The sequence below is a fragment of the Dermochelys coriacea genome, chromosome 13 (assembly GCF_009764565.3).
Source record: "Dermochelys coriacea isolate rDerCor1 chromosome 13, rDerCor1.pri.v4, whole genome shotgun sequence".
Lineage (NCBI taxonomy): Eukaryota > Metazoa > Chordata > Testudines > Dermochelyidae > Dermochelys > Dermochelys coriacea.
The window spans coordinates 30,221,018-30,235,842 of NC_050080.1; the positions used below are offsets into that span (position 1 = coordinate 30,221,018).

General features: G+C 47.3%; 1 protein-coding gene across 3 annotated transcripts in view; it reads right to left on the reverse strand.

Moving 5' to 3' along the window:
- ACSS2 (acyl-CoA synthetase short chain family member 2) overlaps positions 1–14,825 on the reverse strand; it is a 79,592-nt gene that overhangs the window by 31,254 nt on the left and 33,513 nt on the right. For all 3 annotated transcript variants that reach the window (XM_038369545.2, XM_038369544.2, XM_038369543.2), the window contains exon 3: positions 736–827. In XM_038369545.2, coding sequence (XP_038225473.1) covers positions 736–827 — 92 coding nt within the window. The remainder of the gene's footprint in view (positions 1–735; positions 828–14,825) is intronic.

The window sequence follows — 14,825 nt, forward strand, 5'->3', positions numbered from 1 at the left end:
CCACAAGCTAGCAGAATGTTAATCAACCTCACTGCCACATGCAAAGAAGCTGTGAGTTTAAAGCTAGCTAATAGGAGCCACTGGGTTGAATGTTTAACCCTGTATGCATTAATGTGTTTAATACGGATGCAAGGCCCCCACTGAAAATTTCCAGTGACATTAGCTTGGAGAGTAATGACTGACTGGCATTGTCATCATGATGTATAAAGCCAAAGAACCAAAAGTGCTTTCAAAGTTTTATATTGAAATGGCAACAGTATGAATGCCAGCGATTTCCAAGCCATGTATATGTAGATGCACAAGTGTGTGTGCACAAACTTTGCTTTTGTAATCACTTAAGTTCTTGGTAAGGCACCTGGAATGGTTACTGCAACAGGGTGCCACTCTATGCAATACCCCTTTAAAGAGGTACCAATGTAACCAGCTTCCAGTGCTATCATCAAAACCTCTAGTAAGTTCCTAGCAAGGTGTCGGTTATAACCTAACTAAACACAGTAATGGATTTAATAACAAGAATCTCTAGCTCTTGTATAGTGCTTATCAGTAGCTCTCAAAGCACTTTACAGAGGTCAGTATCTGTATCCCCATTTTCCAGATGTGGAAACGGGTGCACAGAATACAGGCCCGTGGCAAAGCTGGGAACCCAGGTCTCCCAGGTCCCAATCTGGTGCCCTTGCCTCTAAGCAATACCACCTCCCACATCAGAGCAGCATAAAGGTGAGCTAAGTCAGGTACCTTGTTCCCGGAGAACATTGGCAAATTGGCAGACCTTGTGCAACAACTCGCTGTATGAGATCTTCATAGAATCCCCGGGTTCATTCCCTTCCCTGCAAAAACAGAGATCAAGATTCATTCGGAGAGGATTACAAGGATAAGCAGTAGCTGTGCATCTTCAGTGCAGCTCTCAGCACAGCCTATAGTCTCTAACGAGCTGCCCTTCTGAGCAGAAAAGGCCAAAGCCCACCCTTCTCACCTCAAGCCAAACTCGCAATAGCAGTAGGATTTAATCCAGAGTCACAGCCAAGCTGAAACCCAGCTCTGGGACAGGACAGCATGGATGGAAGCAATCAGAATTCACTGAACAGCACTGAATTTCCAGTCTCCGAGGGTTGGGAGGATCACAAACAGTACAGATGGCAAGAGCCAAAGGCACCCCTGCCACATAGAAACTCATGCGGTGCATCCCATCATGAGCACACGCTTTGGAGAAGAAAGCCCAGATCTGCCGCGCTGCACCTTGCACATGCTCACTCCAGTGGGGCATGCACACGTGGATTCCTGGAAATCCAGGCCAGCGTCACCACTGGTGACTCGGCCACAGCCAGGACGGAAACCCCATGCTGCAACAGCTGCAAAATGAAGGAGCGGAGTAGGACAGGGAAGGCTCCCCTCTTTCCCAGTTCCCTGCCTGCTGGGGTAATGCGAAGAAGCACCCAAAGATTTTTAATTGGCTCGCCTACACTGCACTGCCCTGTCTGTAGCCCCCACTGGGTCTGCACTGACTAACATGAATGCTCCCTGCCACAGACAAAGCACACATTTAGAGGCTCAGAATGTGTCATGATTGGCATCAGACGTGGTGATGGGACAAAAGCTGAGAGCTGTTACTCAGAGAGAGGAGAAGTGCAAAATGCCGCATCCCAGGGAAGTGCTTGCTGACATACTGGGCAGGGCAGCAAGATACCAAGCGATTTGTTTTTAATTTGAGAACATGCTGCAGCCACCCCAGTGAAGTGCACGGGGCGCGGCTCATGGTTAGTCAAAGGGTTAACATGGGGGATGCAAACAATACCAGCCAGCAGACTTCCCACCCCACTGCGCGGAGTTAGCGCCAATGGAAAGGAATATACAACCTTGGCCCCTTCCAATGAGACAGCACTGAGCAGTTCTCTACCAGATCCTGTCTGCACACAAGCTTTAGTTATCTTTCCAGAATCATGAGTCTCCGGCTCCTTCTCACCTGCATCCAGGATGGATCCTACATGGCTCCGGACAGCACAACAAGTGCTGCCTCTGGGGAGAAGGCAGAACCATAGCTGCATGCTGCCCCCTGCTCAGGGAAGCAGAGCCCTCCCTGGAACTCTCCCCTGATGGACACTGCCCAAACAACAATGCTTGCACGGTTGTGGCACAACAAAGAATATTCTAACTAGGGAGCACAGACCCAGCAGTTTAAAGCATCTGAAAATCTACAGCCTACAAAAGGTAGCAGCTGAGCCCTAGCTCAGCCTGCTCTCTGGACACCCATATCTACACATGAAAGGACAGATGTGCCTACAGAAGTGTGTGCATATGCATACATGCTGCCCAAGCACTACTCCCATCTGCACACAGGTGTGCGACAGGCAACAGATCTTTCAATCAATGACAACTGAAAATGGATTTCCGTCTTGATCACAGGTGCCAGCGTGGCCTCTAGCAAGAAGGAGAGAGTAAAATGAAGAGTGGGAAGTGAGCTAATCATTAGTACAGGAGGCTTGGGCCCTGTCAACACTAGAGGCAATTTTCAGACACTTCCCACCATTGCTAAGACCAGTTCAGCTCTGCTGCTATGAGCAACACTGGGAACCCTTGTGTAGTCAGAACGACTTTGAGCGAGGTTAGGTGACAGGAGGTTTAACCGTGGCAGCAGATGGCAACCTACTTGCATAACGCTGTCAACATTGCCAACACAGGTAATTTGAACTAGGCAATTTGAGTGTGACCTTGTGTAGACAGGATTTCAGGGTCAAGAGAGACTTGAGGAACTCTTCAGAGTTGGGGTAAAGCTGATGCAACTCAGCTGACTTGAAGGATTGCACTGGCTTAGACCAGGTAAGAAATTGGCCCCAGAATTCCATTCTTGATTCTGCCACGGAGTTTCTCAGTGACTGAGTTGAATCCAGCCCTCTACTGAATGTGACTCTCTCAGTGAGAACAGAGAAGGGGAGTTGCTTCTTCCACTTACACTCAAGCAACAGGGCATGACCTAGATACAGCCCTCAGAAGAGCATTAGTAGAAACACCCAGCAGATGAATCCCACAGGGGGGCAAGTTACATGAGGAGGGAGCGTGTCCAGACCACAGGTGGAGCATGCTAGCTGGGTGCTCTGACACGCAGCACAGCATGCTCCAATGCCAGCAGAATTCTGTCCTGGCCAGCAGGGCAGGTTTGCTTTAGCCAAGGACACAGCGAGCAGTGTGTCTGCTCCCCTGCCCCAAGCTGTCTGGGGTAAAGTGTGCCACATGCTGCCTATCAGGGAGTATGTACAACAGTCACCCCACAAGGGACGGGGAGGCTCAGAAAGCGAGTAAAGCCCTAGGATCCTCCCTCAATAGTTACTGAACTTCAGTGCTCACTGGGGTTGTTCCAGGATGGCTTGGCTTCCTGCCTCAAGTGTTACTTGGCTGCATTTAATTCCTGTGCCATTAACACATTATTACATCAGCAGCCCCCTATACGCTCCCTCCCTGGCAACAAACTCCAAAGAAGCCCATTTGTTTCAGGAGAGGGTTGTGTCTGCTGGGGTAAGATGAGCCGATCACTACACCATGAGGCAGCAGCCAATGAGAACAGATTACACTTCCCACCCTGCACTCTGCAGAGGGTCAGAGCAGTGTGGAGACTGCAGTCCTGGCAGGCAGCTACAGGGCCGGAACTGGGAAACAGATCCAGAGATGCCAAGGCCAGGAGGGACCATTAGGATCACCTAACCTGACCTCTCCTGTACAACACAAACCAGAGACCTTCCCAACAATCATTCCTAGAGCAGATCTGTTAGAAAAACAGTCCATCTTCATTTAAAAATTGCCCACCATGGAGAATCCACAGCAATACTTGTTCCAAGAGTTAATTACCCTCACTGTTAAAATTTTACAGCCTATTTCCAGTCTGAATTTGTCTAGCTTCAACTTCCAGACACTGGGTTGGGTTAGACCTTTCTCTGCTAGACTGAAGAGCCCAGTATTAAATATTAGTTCCCCATGTAGGTACTTGCAGACTGTGATCAAGTCACTTGTTAACCTTCTCTTTGTTAAGCTAAATAGACTGAGCTCTGAATCTATCATTATAAGACATGCTTTCTAATCCTTTACTCATTCTTGTGGCTCTTCTCTAAACCCTCTCCAATTTATCAACACCTTCTTGATATGTGGACTCTAGAATAGGACACAGGATTACAGCAGCAGTCACACAAGTGCCAAATAGAGGTAAAATATCTTCTCTGCTCCTGCTTGACAGTCCCCTGTTTAAGCAGCGAAGGATTGTATTAGCCCTTTTGGTCACAGCAGCGTTCAGTTATCATCCACCACAACCCCCAAATCATTTTGAGTTGCTGCTTAACAGAATAGAGCCCCCCATTGTCTAAGTATGATCTACATCCGATGAAGTGAGCTGTAGCTCACGAAAGCTTATGCTCTAATAAATTTGTTAGTCTCTAAGGTGCCACAAGTACTCCTTTTCTTTCTACATTCTTTGTTCCTAGATGTACACATTTAGCCATATTAAAACACATACTGTTTGCTTGAGCCCAGCTTATCAAGTGATCCAAATTGCTCTATCAGTGACAAGTTTACCACTCCCCCAATCTGTGTTGCACCTGCAAACTTTATCAGTGATAATTTTATGTTTTCTTCCAGATCACTCATAAACATGTTAAATAGCAGAGGGCCAAAAGCGATTCCTGCAGCAGCCCACTAGAAACACACCCTTCAATGATGATTCCCAATTTACAATTATATTTTGAGACCAATCACTTCATCAGCTTTTAATCCATGTTGTGTGTGCCAGGTTAATTTTATATCTTTATAGGGTTTTTAATCAAAATGTCACATGGTACCAAGTCAAATGCCTTGTAGAAATCTAAGTATTTTACTTCAGCACTAGTACCTTTATCAACTTGTAATCTCATTAAAAAAAAAAAAAAAGAGAGATGCTTTCCAGGGTGAATTACCCTCACCTTTGCCTCAGAATACCTTGCCTCGCTGTACATATTAGAATCCCACTAGAACGCATTCCCCAAACATAGCGACTGCATGGAATGTACAAGTTCCCTTTGCTGTGGGGCCTGTATGTCAAATTGTCACTCTTAATCCCATAGAAAATTCACCCAGTCCCTCAGGAGCAGAACAGCTAGTGGCCACTGAGCACCGAGAAGCATTTTCCTAATGTGTGAATCAATCTGGCTTCCCAAGACACAGCCCTCTGCCTTGTAATTTTGAAGTTATTTATCTTCTTAATGAGCACATGGTACAATAGGTGAAACACTGGGGGTGAAGAATAAAGACTGGGCAGGATCAAAGCCTCAGCATGCACTTCTGCTTCTTTTGGGGTTTGTTTGTTTTTTTTTTTTTTTAAAACCTTTGATAAGAATTAGCTTCATCTGCTCAGTGTTTAATAGGGTTTCACTTGCCTTGAGAATGAGAGCCTCAGGCCTTGTGATGGGTTTGAGGTGCAAAATTTAAACGTCAAGAATATCTTCCCCATAATGTTAGGGCTGTTGGTTTAGTATGGGTCCATCTCTACACAAAAGGTTACACAAATACAAACAGTGTGGGAAAACCAGTCAGTAACATTGGCTAGCTATTTTCATTACTCAGGCTGCATGAACTTCAAAAATAAGACTGTATAAATGACAAAAAGTAAATTTACAGAGTTCTTACGGTTCAAAAGCTTCATGTGTTAGTAGCACAGGCAAGAAATTGCTGAAGTGTGATTTTTCCTAACAGCGTTTTCTTTAAAACTATAAGTCAAGAACCAATTTTCAAAATTGTTACAAAGGAGAAACAAAAGCTCCTTGAAATACTTTACTAAATTAAATACGTCTATGAAATGCCATTTGGACCTGACATTTTTCCAATCTACAGCACAGTTTGAATCCTGGCATTTAACTGTTACTTAATAATTTTATGACACTACATGGATCACAATGAGAAGATTTAACACTTTCAAGCCCTTGAGAGAGTCATAGCTACGTAACTCAGGGCTTCCGATCCCATGGTTTAGGAATTCCCATGCTGCATGTACATATGTAACCCAATGGTGTGTGTTACAGGGCCCCTCTGTGCCTGATCCACAGAGGATACGAACCATTACAGCCCCCAGCTACAGAGGTACAGTTCTTTAGCTCAAGCTGTAACAGGTCAGGTCATTCTTTTAGCTCTGGAGGTCCCTGGTACAGTCTGGGTGTGTTGGCCAAGAGGGCAGCGCTCTCTCTCTCACACACACACACACACGCGCGCGCGCGCACACACACACACACACAGTCTGCCTACAGAGCCCCTGCAGAATTCAGTTTCAATGATTTATTGACTCTACACTACAAAGTTAGTGACTGACCAAACTAAAGATACTCATGTCCCTAATTAAGCTGGAACACACACACAAAAGACTGCCCTGGGAGACGCTCAGGCAGCCGCCTCAGGGAGCAGATCTGCTTTGAACTATGCTCTGAACTCAGGTTTCCAAAAAGGAAAATGATTTCCAGAGTCAAAGGCCTTCCAGTGAAGATCCCCATCTAGCAGCCCCCAGATACCCACTTCAAGGAACCATTAGCCAGAGCACATCAGCAGGTGTCAAATAATATATGGGTGCATTAGAAGGGAGACAAAGAAGTGAGTGCCAAACTCCATAGGGCTCTTGGCTCCTTCTCAGCACACTATGTTTTAGGCGAGGAGGGAGCCGGCGAGCTCTCCAGAGCATGCCTGCAATGTGCTCCCTGCAGCTAACCCAATTCAACAGGCAGCCACCAGGTTCTGAGCAGCTGTAGCACAGCAGCCATCCCGGAAGTATGCCACAAGAGGAGTGAAGTAGAGGAGGAGTTAAAGGCTGACGTATCAGTAAAGCAATATGGGACCACTCTGGTGGATGAGATGTGGCCAGCAGGGAGCAAGAGGTACACAGGAATGGCTGCCATCCCAGGGAGAGGTGGGGAAAAGCCATCCCTTAGCGAGGGATCAAAGAAGGATCTATTATAAAAAGATGATCCGTAGAAGCCTGGCAGATCTCATTATGGGGCAGGGGCTGGTTTGATTAGCTGAGGTTTTTTAATCTGCTGCAGAGTCCTGGAGCTGGAGTAGCCAAGGACCTCTGTTATTTGACCCTCGCAGCATCCCAGCCCCAGAGCCCCAGGTCTGATTGGTTTAACAGAGCTCTTGAATGCGGCAAAGGGCAACGAAGGCCAGCAAAGCAGTTAGCATGACACCCATTCTCCCTTCAGCACAGGGCAAGCACAGAGCCCTTTCTCCACAGCTACCTTCACTGCAGCATTCTTCAGTCATGGAGTGCTGGCTTCATCTACATCAACTGGCGGGGAGACAAACGCGCTGGTGAGGCATCTGGAGGGATCCCTGGGATGTGAGGAAAGGTAGTGTGGGAAGAAGAACATGGGGACTACTGCCTCACCTAGCACTGGCAGCTCACACCAGGAGAGGGGAAGCCAAGAACCTGCCCTAAAATAAGTCACAGAAATAAAGGTCAACATCTCAGTGTACCTTAGGGCACATCTTCATTGGCAACGTTAAAGCGGTAGTCATGGCATACCACCCACCTCCCCGAGGGGCATAGCTCCCAGCACTGGTGCATTGTCTACATTGGCACTTTATAGAGCTGAAACTTGCAGCATGGGAGGGGGTTCACACCCCTGAGCAAGAAAATTGCAGTGCTGTAAAGTGCCAGTGTAGACAAGCCCTCAGATTACCTTGTAAGCTACTGTTTGTGTAACCTGCTTGAGCAATGGCTAAACACAGCCCCATCCCAGTATTTATACTCCACAGGCAGCCATGGCTTTTATCAGCAGGGATCAGGTCTGAGGGAGATGTCACCGATAAGCAGGTGTAAGGAGAGAGGGGTTGTTCAGGCTGGGTGGGGGAAGGATGAGGAGTAACAAGATGAAGCTGAGCAAAGGAACAGTTTCCTGGCAGGGAGATCTGCCAGGCTTTTGGGACAGTCAGTCTCAAGGGAGGGCAGCAGCCCCTGAGGCATAGCCATGTTTGGGGGCCCAGATAGAGCCCAGCAGGAAGCCCCCGTAAGGGTAGAGCAGCCAGACTGAGCCTGTAAAAGCATCTCCCCCATCTCCCTTTGGCCAACAGTACAAGGGGGAGGGCACACACCAGCTAGAGCAACCTACTTATCATTGTAGGCCACAAAGTGTTACCTGGGCTGCAGGCAGAGAACCACAGTGCCCCCCACCTAGCCCTCCCCACAAATCCCTATGCCCCATGCTCCCCAGCCAGAGAACACTCCACAGAGTGGGGCCAAGAGTGGAGAGCCTGGTGTGGGGTCAGGGATCCTGACCCCAGACCCCGCCGTGCACGGCTGTGCAGCAGCCGGCCTCCTGCTGCAACCCTGGACCCTGCTGTGTGGGACTGGGTGGCAGCCTGGACCCTGAGCTCACAAGGTGGGCGCCAGTGGCAGCCAGCAGCCTGGGTCCTGGAGCCCACCATGAGGAGCCAGGACCCGGAGCCCCTGTGGCCTTTAGCACACAGCTGAGCTGGGCCATAGCTGTGTGCTAAATGGGCTGCATGAGGCCCACGGGTTGAGAACCACTGAGCTAGAGGCAGAGGCCCAGCCAGTGCCAGCTCTGTGGCCTTCTGCCTGCTCCCCACCCTACATGAGGGAGGCCCATATGTGAACTCCCAGGGAGACACCATTACATTGGTGGCTGGGGACAAGGGAGGAAGCGATTTCAGGAGGGTGTCGAGAAGGAAGGGCGAGCTCCCATGGGAGGAAGGACCCCTTAGAAGGGGTGTTCTCTAGCTACCAGGGAATGAGGGAGAGGGAAGTCCTGTTCCCAGGTTGTGTGACAAGGTTGAATATACACACAGTTTGTGTGGATGGAGTTACAAATCCAATGGGCCAACAGGTGAAAATAAATCTTGTCTGAATGCTCTGGGCAGTCATGGAGGCAGTTATTCTGGCCAGCTGGTAAACAAAGCTAGGGTAGAAAATGATAAGTTAGCCTCAAAGCCATGAGGTTTAGAAACTGCTGCTAAATTGAAATCTAGCCCCCTCTGCCAACCCATGGGGTTTTACAATACAGGAAGATATGATTTGTAGCAGGTTTTTTACTCCCTTGCACTGGGTGACAGCACAAGAAAGTGACCAATTCTGCAGGGAAACCATCACTCTGACCATATACCCAATGCCGTCAAATGCTCAGCATGAAGTAGCTGGGAAAACTGAGACAAACTCTCCTATGCATCCCTTTAGCTGACTAGAAGAACTCCCTAAGGCATGAGAGAAGGAAAACACAACCCAGTTATAAATGCAAGAGGGAAGTATGCAGCCTTTGGACAGGAAATGCTGAAAGAGGCCTGAGGTATACAACAGCACAACAGAAAGCTCACGTGGGAAGCCAGAAAGTCAGCTCCTGGCCTGCGGCATGACTCAACAGTGCAGACACGGGAACCTTCAGGAAGGTTTGGTTGGCACCACAGAAATTTTATAATCAAGTCAAAATGTGGTAACTGGAAAACACTCCGTAGCCTACGGACCAAGCCAGTGCCCGGACCTGGGGGTGTACAGGTACCTGGTCATCCCTCCACTCTCTCATTAGCCCTTCCCCTGAGCACAGGCATAAGCAGAGGGGAGAAGCTGGAATCAACTGCTCATCTGCTGGAGACCAGGTTGTAGCCCATGTGATATACCCCTAACCATGCTAATGCTCTGAGGGATAGTTATCCAGTCAAGGGGGATCAGAAAGGCTTTTATCAACCCCCTATACAGAGCTACAATTTAATTACTTGAAATACCAAATGAAGCTGCTTGAGACATGATTTCCCCAGCCAAGATGGACGAGAAATGCAGGAGCAGCCAATGTAACAGTAATGCCAGAGTCTGGGAAAGGCTTGTGTCTCTAAGAGGCCCACATTCCTAATCATAACCTAAGAAGATGGTCTGAAATATTCAGCTAAAATCCTCTGCAAAATGCATTAATAGGGATCATTTAAGATTATGATGAAATGAACAACCAATAGATAAAGGGAGAAGGTTATTTTCCCTGGCAAGCGCAACAGAGAAACACTGGCCTATTGTTCAGTATTGATGCAGAAAAGACAGACTTTTCTGTGGGTGGAGTGAGTCCTAAAAAATGGTCCCACAGAAAATTGGGATTAGCACAAAACATTAAGCCTGGACGGAAGCCCTACAGGCCATACAAAGAGAAACCAGAAACAGATCAGATTGACCTGGGTATTTAATACACGTCATGGGAGACAGCCTCTCCGTTTGATGCAGAAGCTCTCTCATAGCCTGCACAGAGGAATGGAACTTACTGTAGCGGATTACTGTCTGCTACACTCAAGGACAGGTCTCAAATTAGTTAGGGACAAGATCTAATACGAGCCCTCTCCTAATGGGAGATTCTACCCCTTTCTCACCTACTAGTGCTGAGGTTCCACATCTCCTGCCTCTCCCCAACCCAATACACACCAGTTATTTAAGCAGATTCCTGAGGTGCTCTCGCTTTCTACAGCGACAAATGAAGGGAGTACTTTTCATTAGGAGTCTTGCCAAAAAGGCCTGTTTCTGCCCACTCCCAGCAGTCAGCCTGACATCTTCTTTCCTCTTGACAATGAACACAGAGGTTTCTGTTTGGGGGAAGCAGAAGTTGATTTGAACATCACAATTTGTAGGGAGGTTTGGCACAGAAGTAGTTCCTAGAAGTTTTGAATAATTTGGCAACGCTTTTACTGTTTGAACGTTAGTGCAAGTAGAGCAGCAGAACGCACCGCAGCAAAGCTCAGCCTGGGCTACACACAGAAATACACTGTTTTAACTACACTGGCTCTAAATCCCCTTCAAGTCCATGCAATCCCCTTGTGTGGGTACTCAAACCAACTGAAACTTTCCACACAAGGGAGTTGCATGGATTTCACTAAGTAGAGACAGGCACACTCTACACACAGACTTGCAGCCGTTTAACTAAAAGTAAGTCTAAAACATTGTGTTAGTTAAACAGGGCAGGTTTGTGTGCGCACCAGGCCTCAGAAGCCAGTTTACTTCAATCGGTGCAGTCTCATCGTGTAGATCAGGCCTAAGAGACTACTTCCAAAATGAAGTGGTTGCAGAAGAATTGTTTGTGTAGGCAATGGCGGCCTTGGCACAGCCAGCACAGCATTGAGAAATGATCTCCTGAGGCACCCAAGAGTTTAGCCCCCTGGGTTGGAGGGGACTGGAACTGGCAGCAGGATGTTTTCTGCAAAGGACCCTCAGCTTTGGATACGACTGTCCCCTCTGTCCAGAACACTCTTTGTATAGCACCTGGAAGAGCTGCAAGGCCCATCAATCCCCTGGAACGTGGGGCTGGTGGGGTACTTTATTTTCCTCTGTTTGGTGGTTGGGATGGCTAATTGGTTGGTGATGTGGGCGGGGAGTGACACCAGCTGGGCTGGCATTTGAACAGATCATATCATTTAGATTATGTGCAAATACCTGGAGCTCTGTTTAGTATCTTAACCCTTTGCCTGCTGGCCCTGCTAGCTCAGTGCTGCTCAGATAGACACTCAACGTCCATGATGAGATTAGGAGAACATGACTGACTGTTTAGGCCCATAACATAGCCCATCGTAGTCTTGTTGGAAGAGGCCTTGGATGATTTAACCAAAACTCCCAAGAGGACTAAATTTACTAGCCAGAGGTGGAAAAAACAGAGAATGGGAATGCCACGAGTGAGGTTCAGAGGCAGCAACCTAAGGAGAAGTCCAGCTCAAAGTGCTGGGTTCCTAGCCAGGAGCTATTCATGGCCCACCAACATGGGCTGCACAGTAATACAGACAAGGCCCCTTTACCTGTGGGTAAGACGTGTGAAGAATGGGAGCTCTGTTATTTGGAGTGTTGTATGAACCTCCATTTGTTCGATTCTGAATGGGTGGTGGCTCTATGGAACACTAAGGGTTAACTCGGTCCTGGTGGGCTCCAAGGGTTGCAGGAAGGCAGACAGTTAACCACAATATAGGTGTCAGCTCCTTTAACAGTAGCCCCACCACACTCCTGACCAAGGCTCTGGCTGGCCCCACCTGTGAGCTGCAGGTTGACCAGGTCCAAGCATTGCAGGGAAGACTTTGAATAGGACAGAAGACTGCCTGTATAATGAGAGACACACAGACCAGGGGCCAGGCTGAAGCTGTACAGTTAGATCATCTTGCCCAGCCCCAACGTTGTGGAAGGCCTGGGTCAAGTGGGGCCTACTTCCCTTGGCAATGAAAGGCTACGTTTAGCTCACACATGTCTGAAGCTGTCCCTAGTCACTGAAATTTCAGACCCGTCACAAGCTCCCAAAGAATCGCCTATTAGCCCCTGTGGTGATACAGCTGGTAACCGGGGGGGGCTGTCGCCTGGTCAATCCAGTCCAGAAGTGGGGTGAAGCACAGGACTGCACTCACAGAAGGAAAGGAAAAGTGCCTGCAGAGACAGAAAGGGCAAAGGTCCAGCTACCCTGAATTGTAACAAGTTCAGACCCTCACACAGCATTGCAGCTTCTGTGCACCTGCTGTTACAGAGGAAGCACAAACTGACTCAGCAGACATTGCTCTGCCCGGGCACTGCTGCCACTGTTGATGCTGTGCACCAACGAATTGTGAACCAAACCAGTTGGTGTTGTTTCACTCCCTGTTTCTAATGGTCCTGGTGGCAAGAATCCAGAGTTACCCAACACAGGGCAGGAAAATGGTATTTCTAAGTTTATATGAAGTTAGTACAAACAGAGGATAAGGGACACCAAAATGAACACACTACTCTTACATAGTGCATTTCATCAGTAGATCTCAAAGTACTTTACAAAGGAGGTCCATATCATTAGGCCCAGTTTAACGATGGGGAAACTGAGGCAGAGGTGAAGTGATTTGCCCAGAAGGACAGTAGCAGAGCTGAGACTGGATCTGGATCTCCAGAATCTGAGTCCAGTGGGTTATCCACTAGGCTCCCACTGCCTCCAACTCCCAGTGCCCATTCCATTCTGCCAAGCAAGCTAAATGTCTGAAGGAGAAGAACAGAGCTTCACAACACAAACCTCACAATGCATCTAAAACCTAAGTGTAATTCTAACTGGACTTCTGGTGTCCCTGCTGTTAGCTGCAACCACCTTGCTGGATGAGTTATCTGTGGATATTATTAAATGAAAATGAACATTTGATTTTTAAAATTTCAGCCCCAACTCTGCAATCGGATCTGCACAGATTCATGCCCAAACCCATGCAGAACCCCACGGGATTAACCTAGGAAAGGATTTTTTTTTTAAATGTCTTGGTCACATACCTTTAAGCTTAAAAGGATTTTTATTACCTGCAAAGATCCGTGGCACTTCCTTTGCGAGTAACACTTTACTAATGTTAAACTGCAACCTACAGTCATAAGCAGCAAACAGAACCTGTCCATGCACAGAAAAACCAAGCGGGCAACTCTCACCCTCCTGTATCAGATTCAGCTTTGCATTAATATGATGCCTTTTGGCCATTCAGTCTAATTAAAGAAAGGCAGGAAATTCTGAGCCTTTACAGCCTTTCAGAAATTGAGAAACTGCCAGGAGCTTTTAAGCAAATCACACTTGTTCTTTCCAGTCCAAACACTGCTCAATGCTCTGCACTCCGTGCTGCTCCTACAGCCCAGAATTCACCCAGCTGGAGATGGACGCTGCTCCAGAATGCATAGATTTGTCTAGTGAATATCTAGATTGGCAGAATTATTTCATCTTGTTTGGGGAGTTATGCAATAAAATTCTCCACAAGTACCAGATTTCACTGGACTGTAGACTCTGCCTGGACACCACTGATGAAGTCGCCACAGAAATTCTTTCCCCAGTGGATGTGGCTCAATAACTAACTACACATTCACTCAACACACACCTCTGTGGCTAGCAGCCAGCAAATGCACATTAGTGAAGCAGAACAGACAAGTGTTTTGCATGGCCTTAGTTTCACACTGGACAGTAGGGAGGCTCAGTTAATCCTACCTTCTCTGAAGCCCCATTAACGCCGTTTACAGAAATGCTTCCAGTTACACCTTTGTATTTCACCAAGCAAAAAACAGAGTTTCAGATGAAGAACATTTACATCAAATACAAACATTCAAAAACCAGTCGGAGAACACTTCAATCTCTCTGGTCACTCGATTACAGACCTGAGAGTGGCTATTCTTCAACAAAAAAACTTCAAAAACAGACTCCAACGAGAGACTACTGAATTGGAATTAATTTGCAAACTGGATACAATTAATTTAGGCTTGAATAGAGATTGGGAGTGAATGGGTCATTACACAAAGTAAAACTATTTCCCCATGTTATTCCCTCCCCCCCCCCCCGCACTGTTCCTCAGACCTTCTTGTCAACTGCTGGAAATGGCCCACCTTGATTATCACCACAAAAGGTTTTCTTCCTTCCCCCCACCCTCCCTACCTGCTAGTAATAGCTCATCTTAAGTGATCCCCTTACAGTGTGTATGGTAATACCCATTGTTTCATGTTCTCTGTGTGTGTATATAAATCTCCCCACTGTATTTTTCACTGAATGCATCCGATGAAGTGAGCTGTAGCTCACGAAAGCTTATGTTCAAATAAATTTGTTAGTCTCTAAGGTTCCACAAGGACTCCTTTTCTTTTTGCGAATACAAACTAACACGGCTGCTACTCTGAAAACTGTTGGGTAGTCATATAAACAGTTATTCATCATTGACTGCTATATAAATATAGGTCAGGGGAAATTTCTGTCTCCCCCATCCATAACTTTGGGTTACACAACGCTGCTAGTCTAACTAGTAACTACACCCAGCCCAGAGAACGTATGTTGTGCCTATTGATTGATACCCAGTAAGCGCTGTTTAGAGAAAACACCTTAATGCTTAGCCTTTTTTAAACA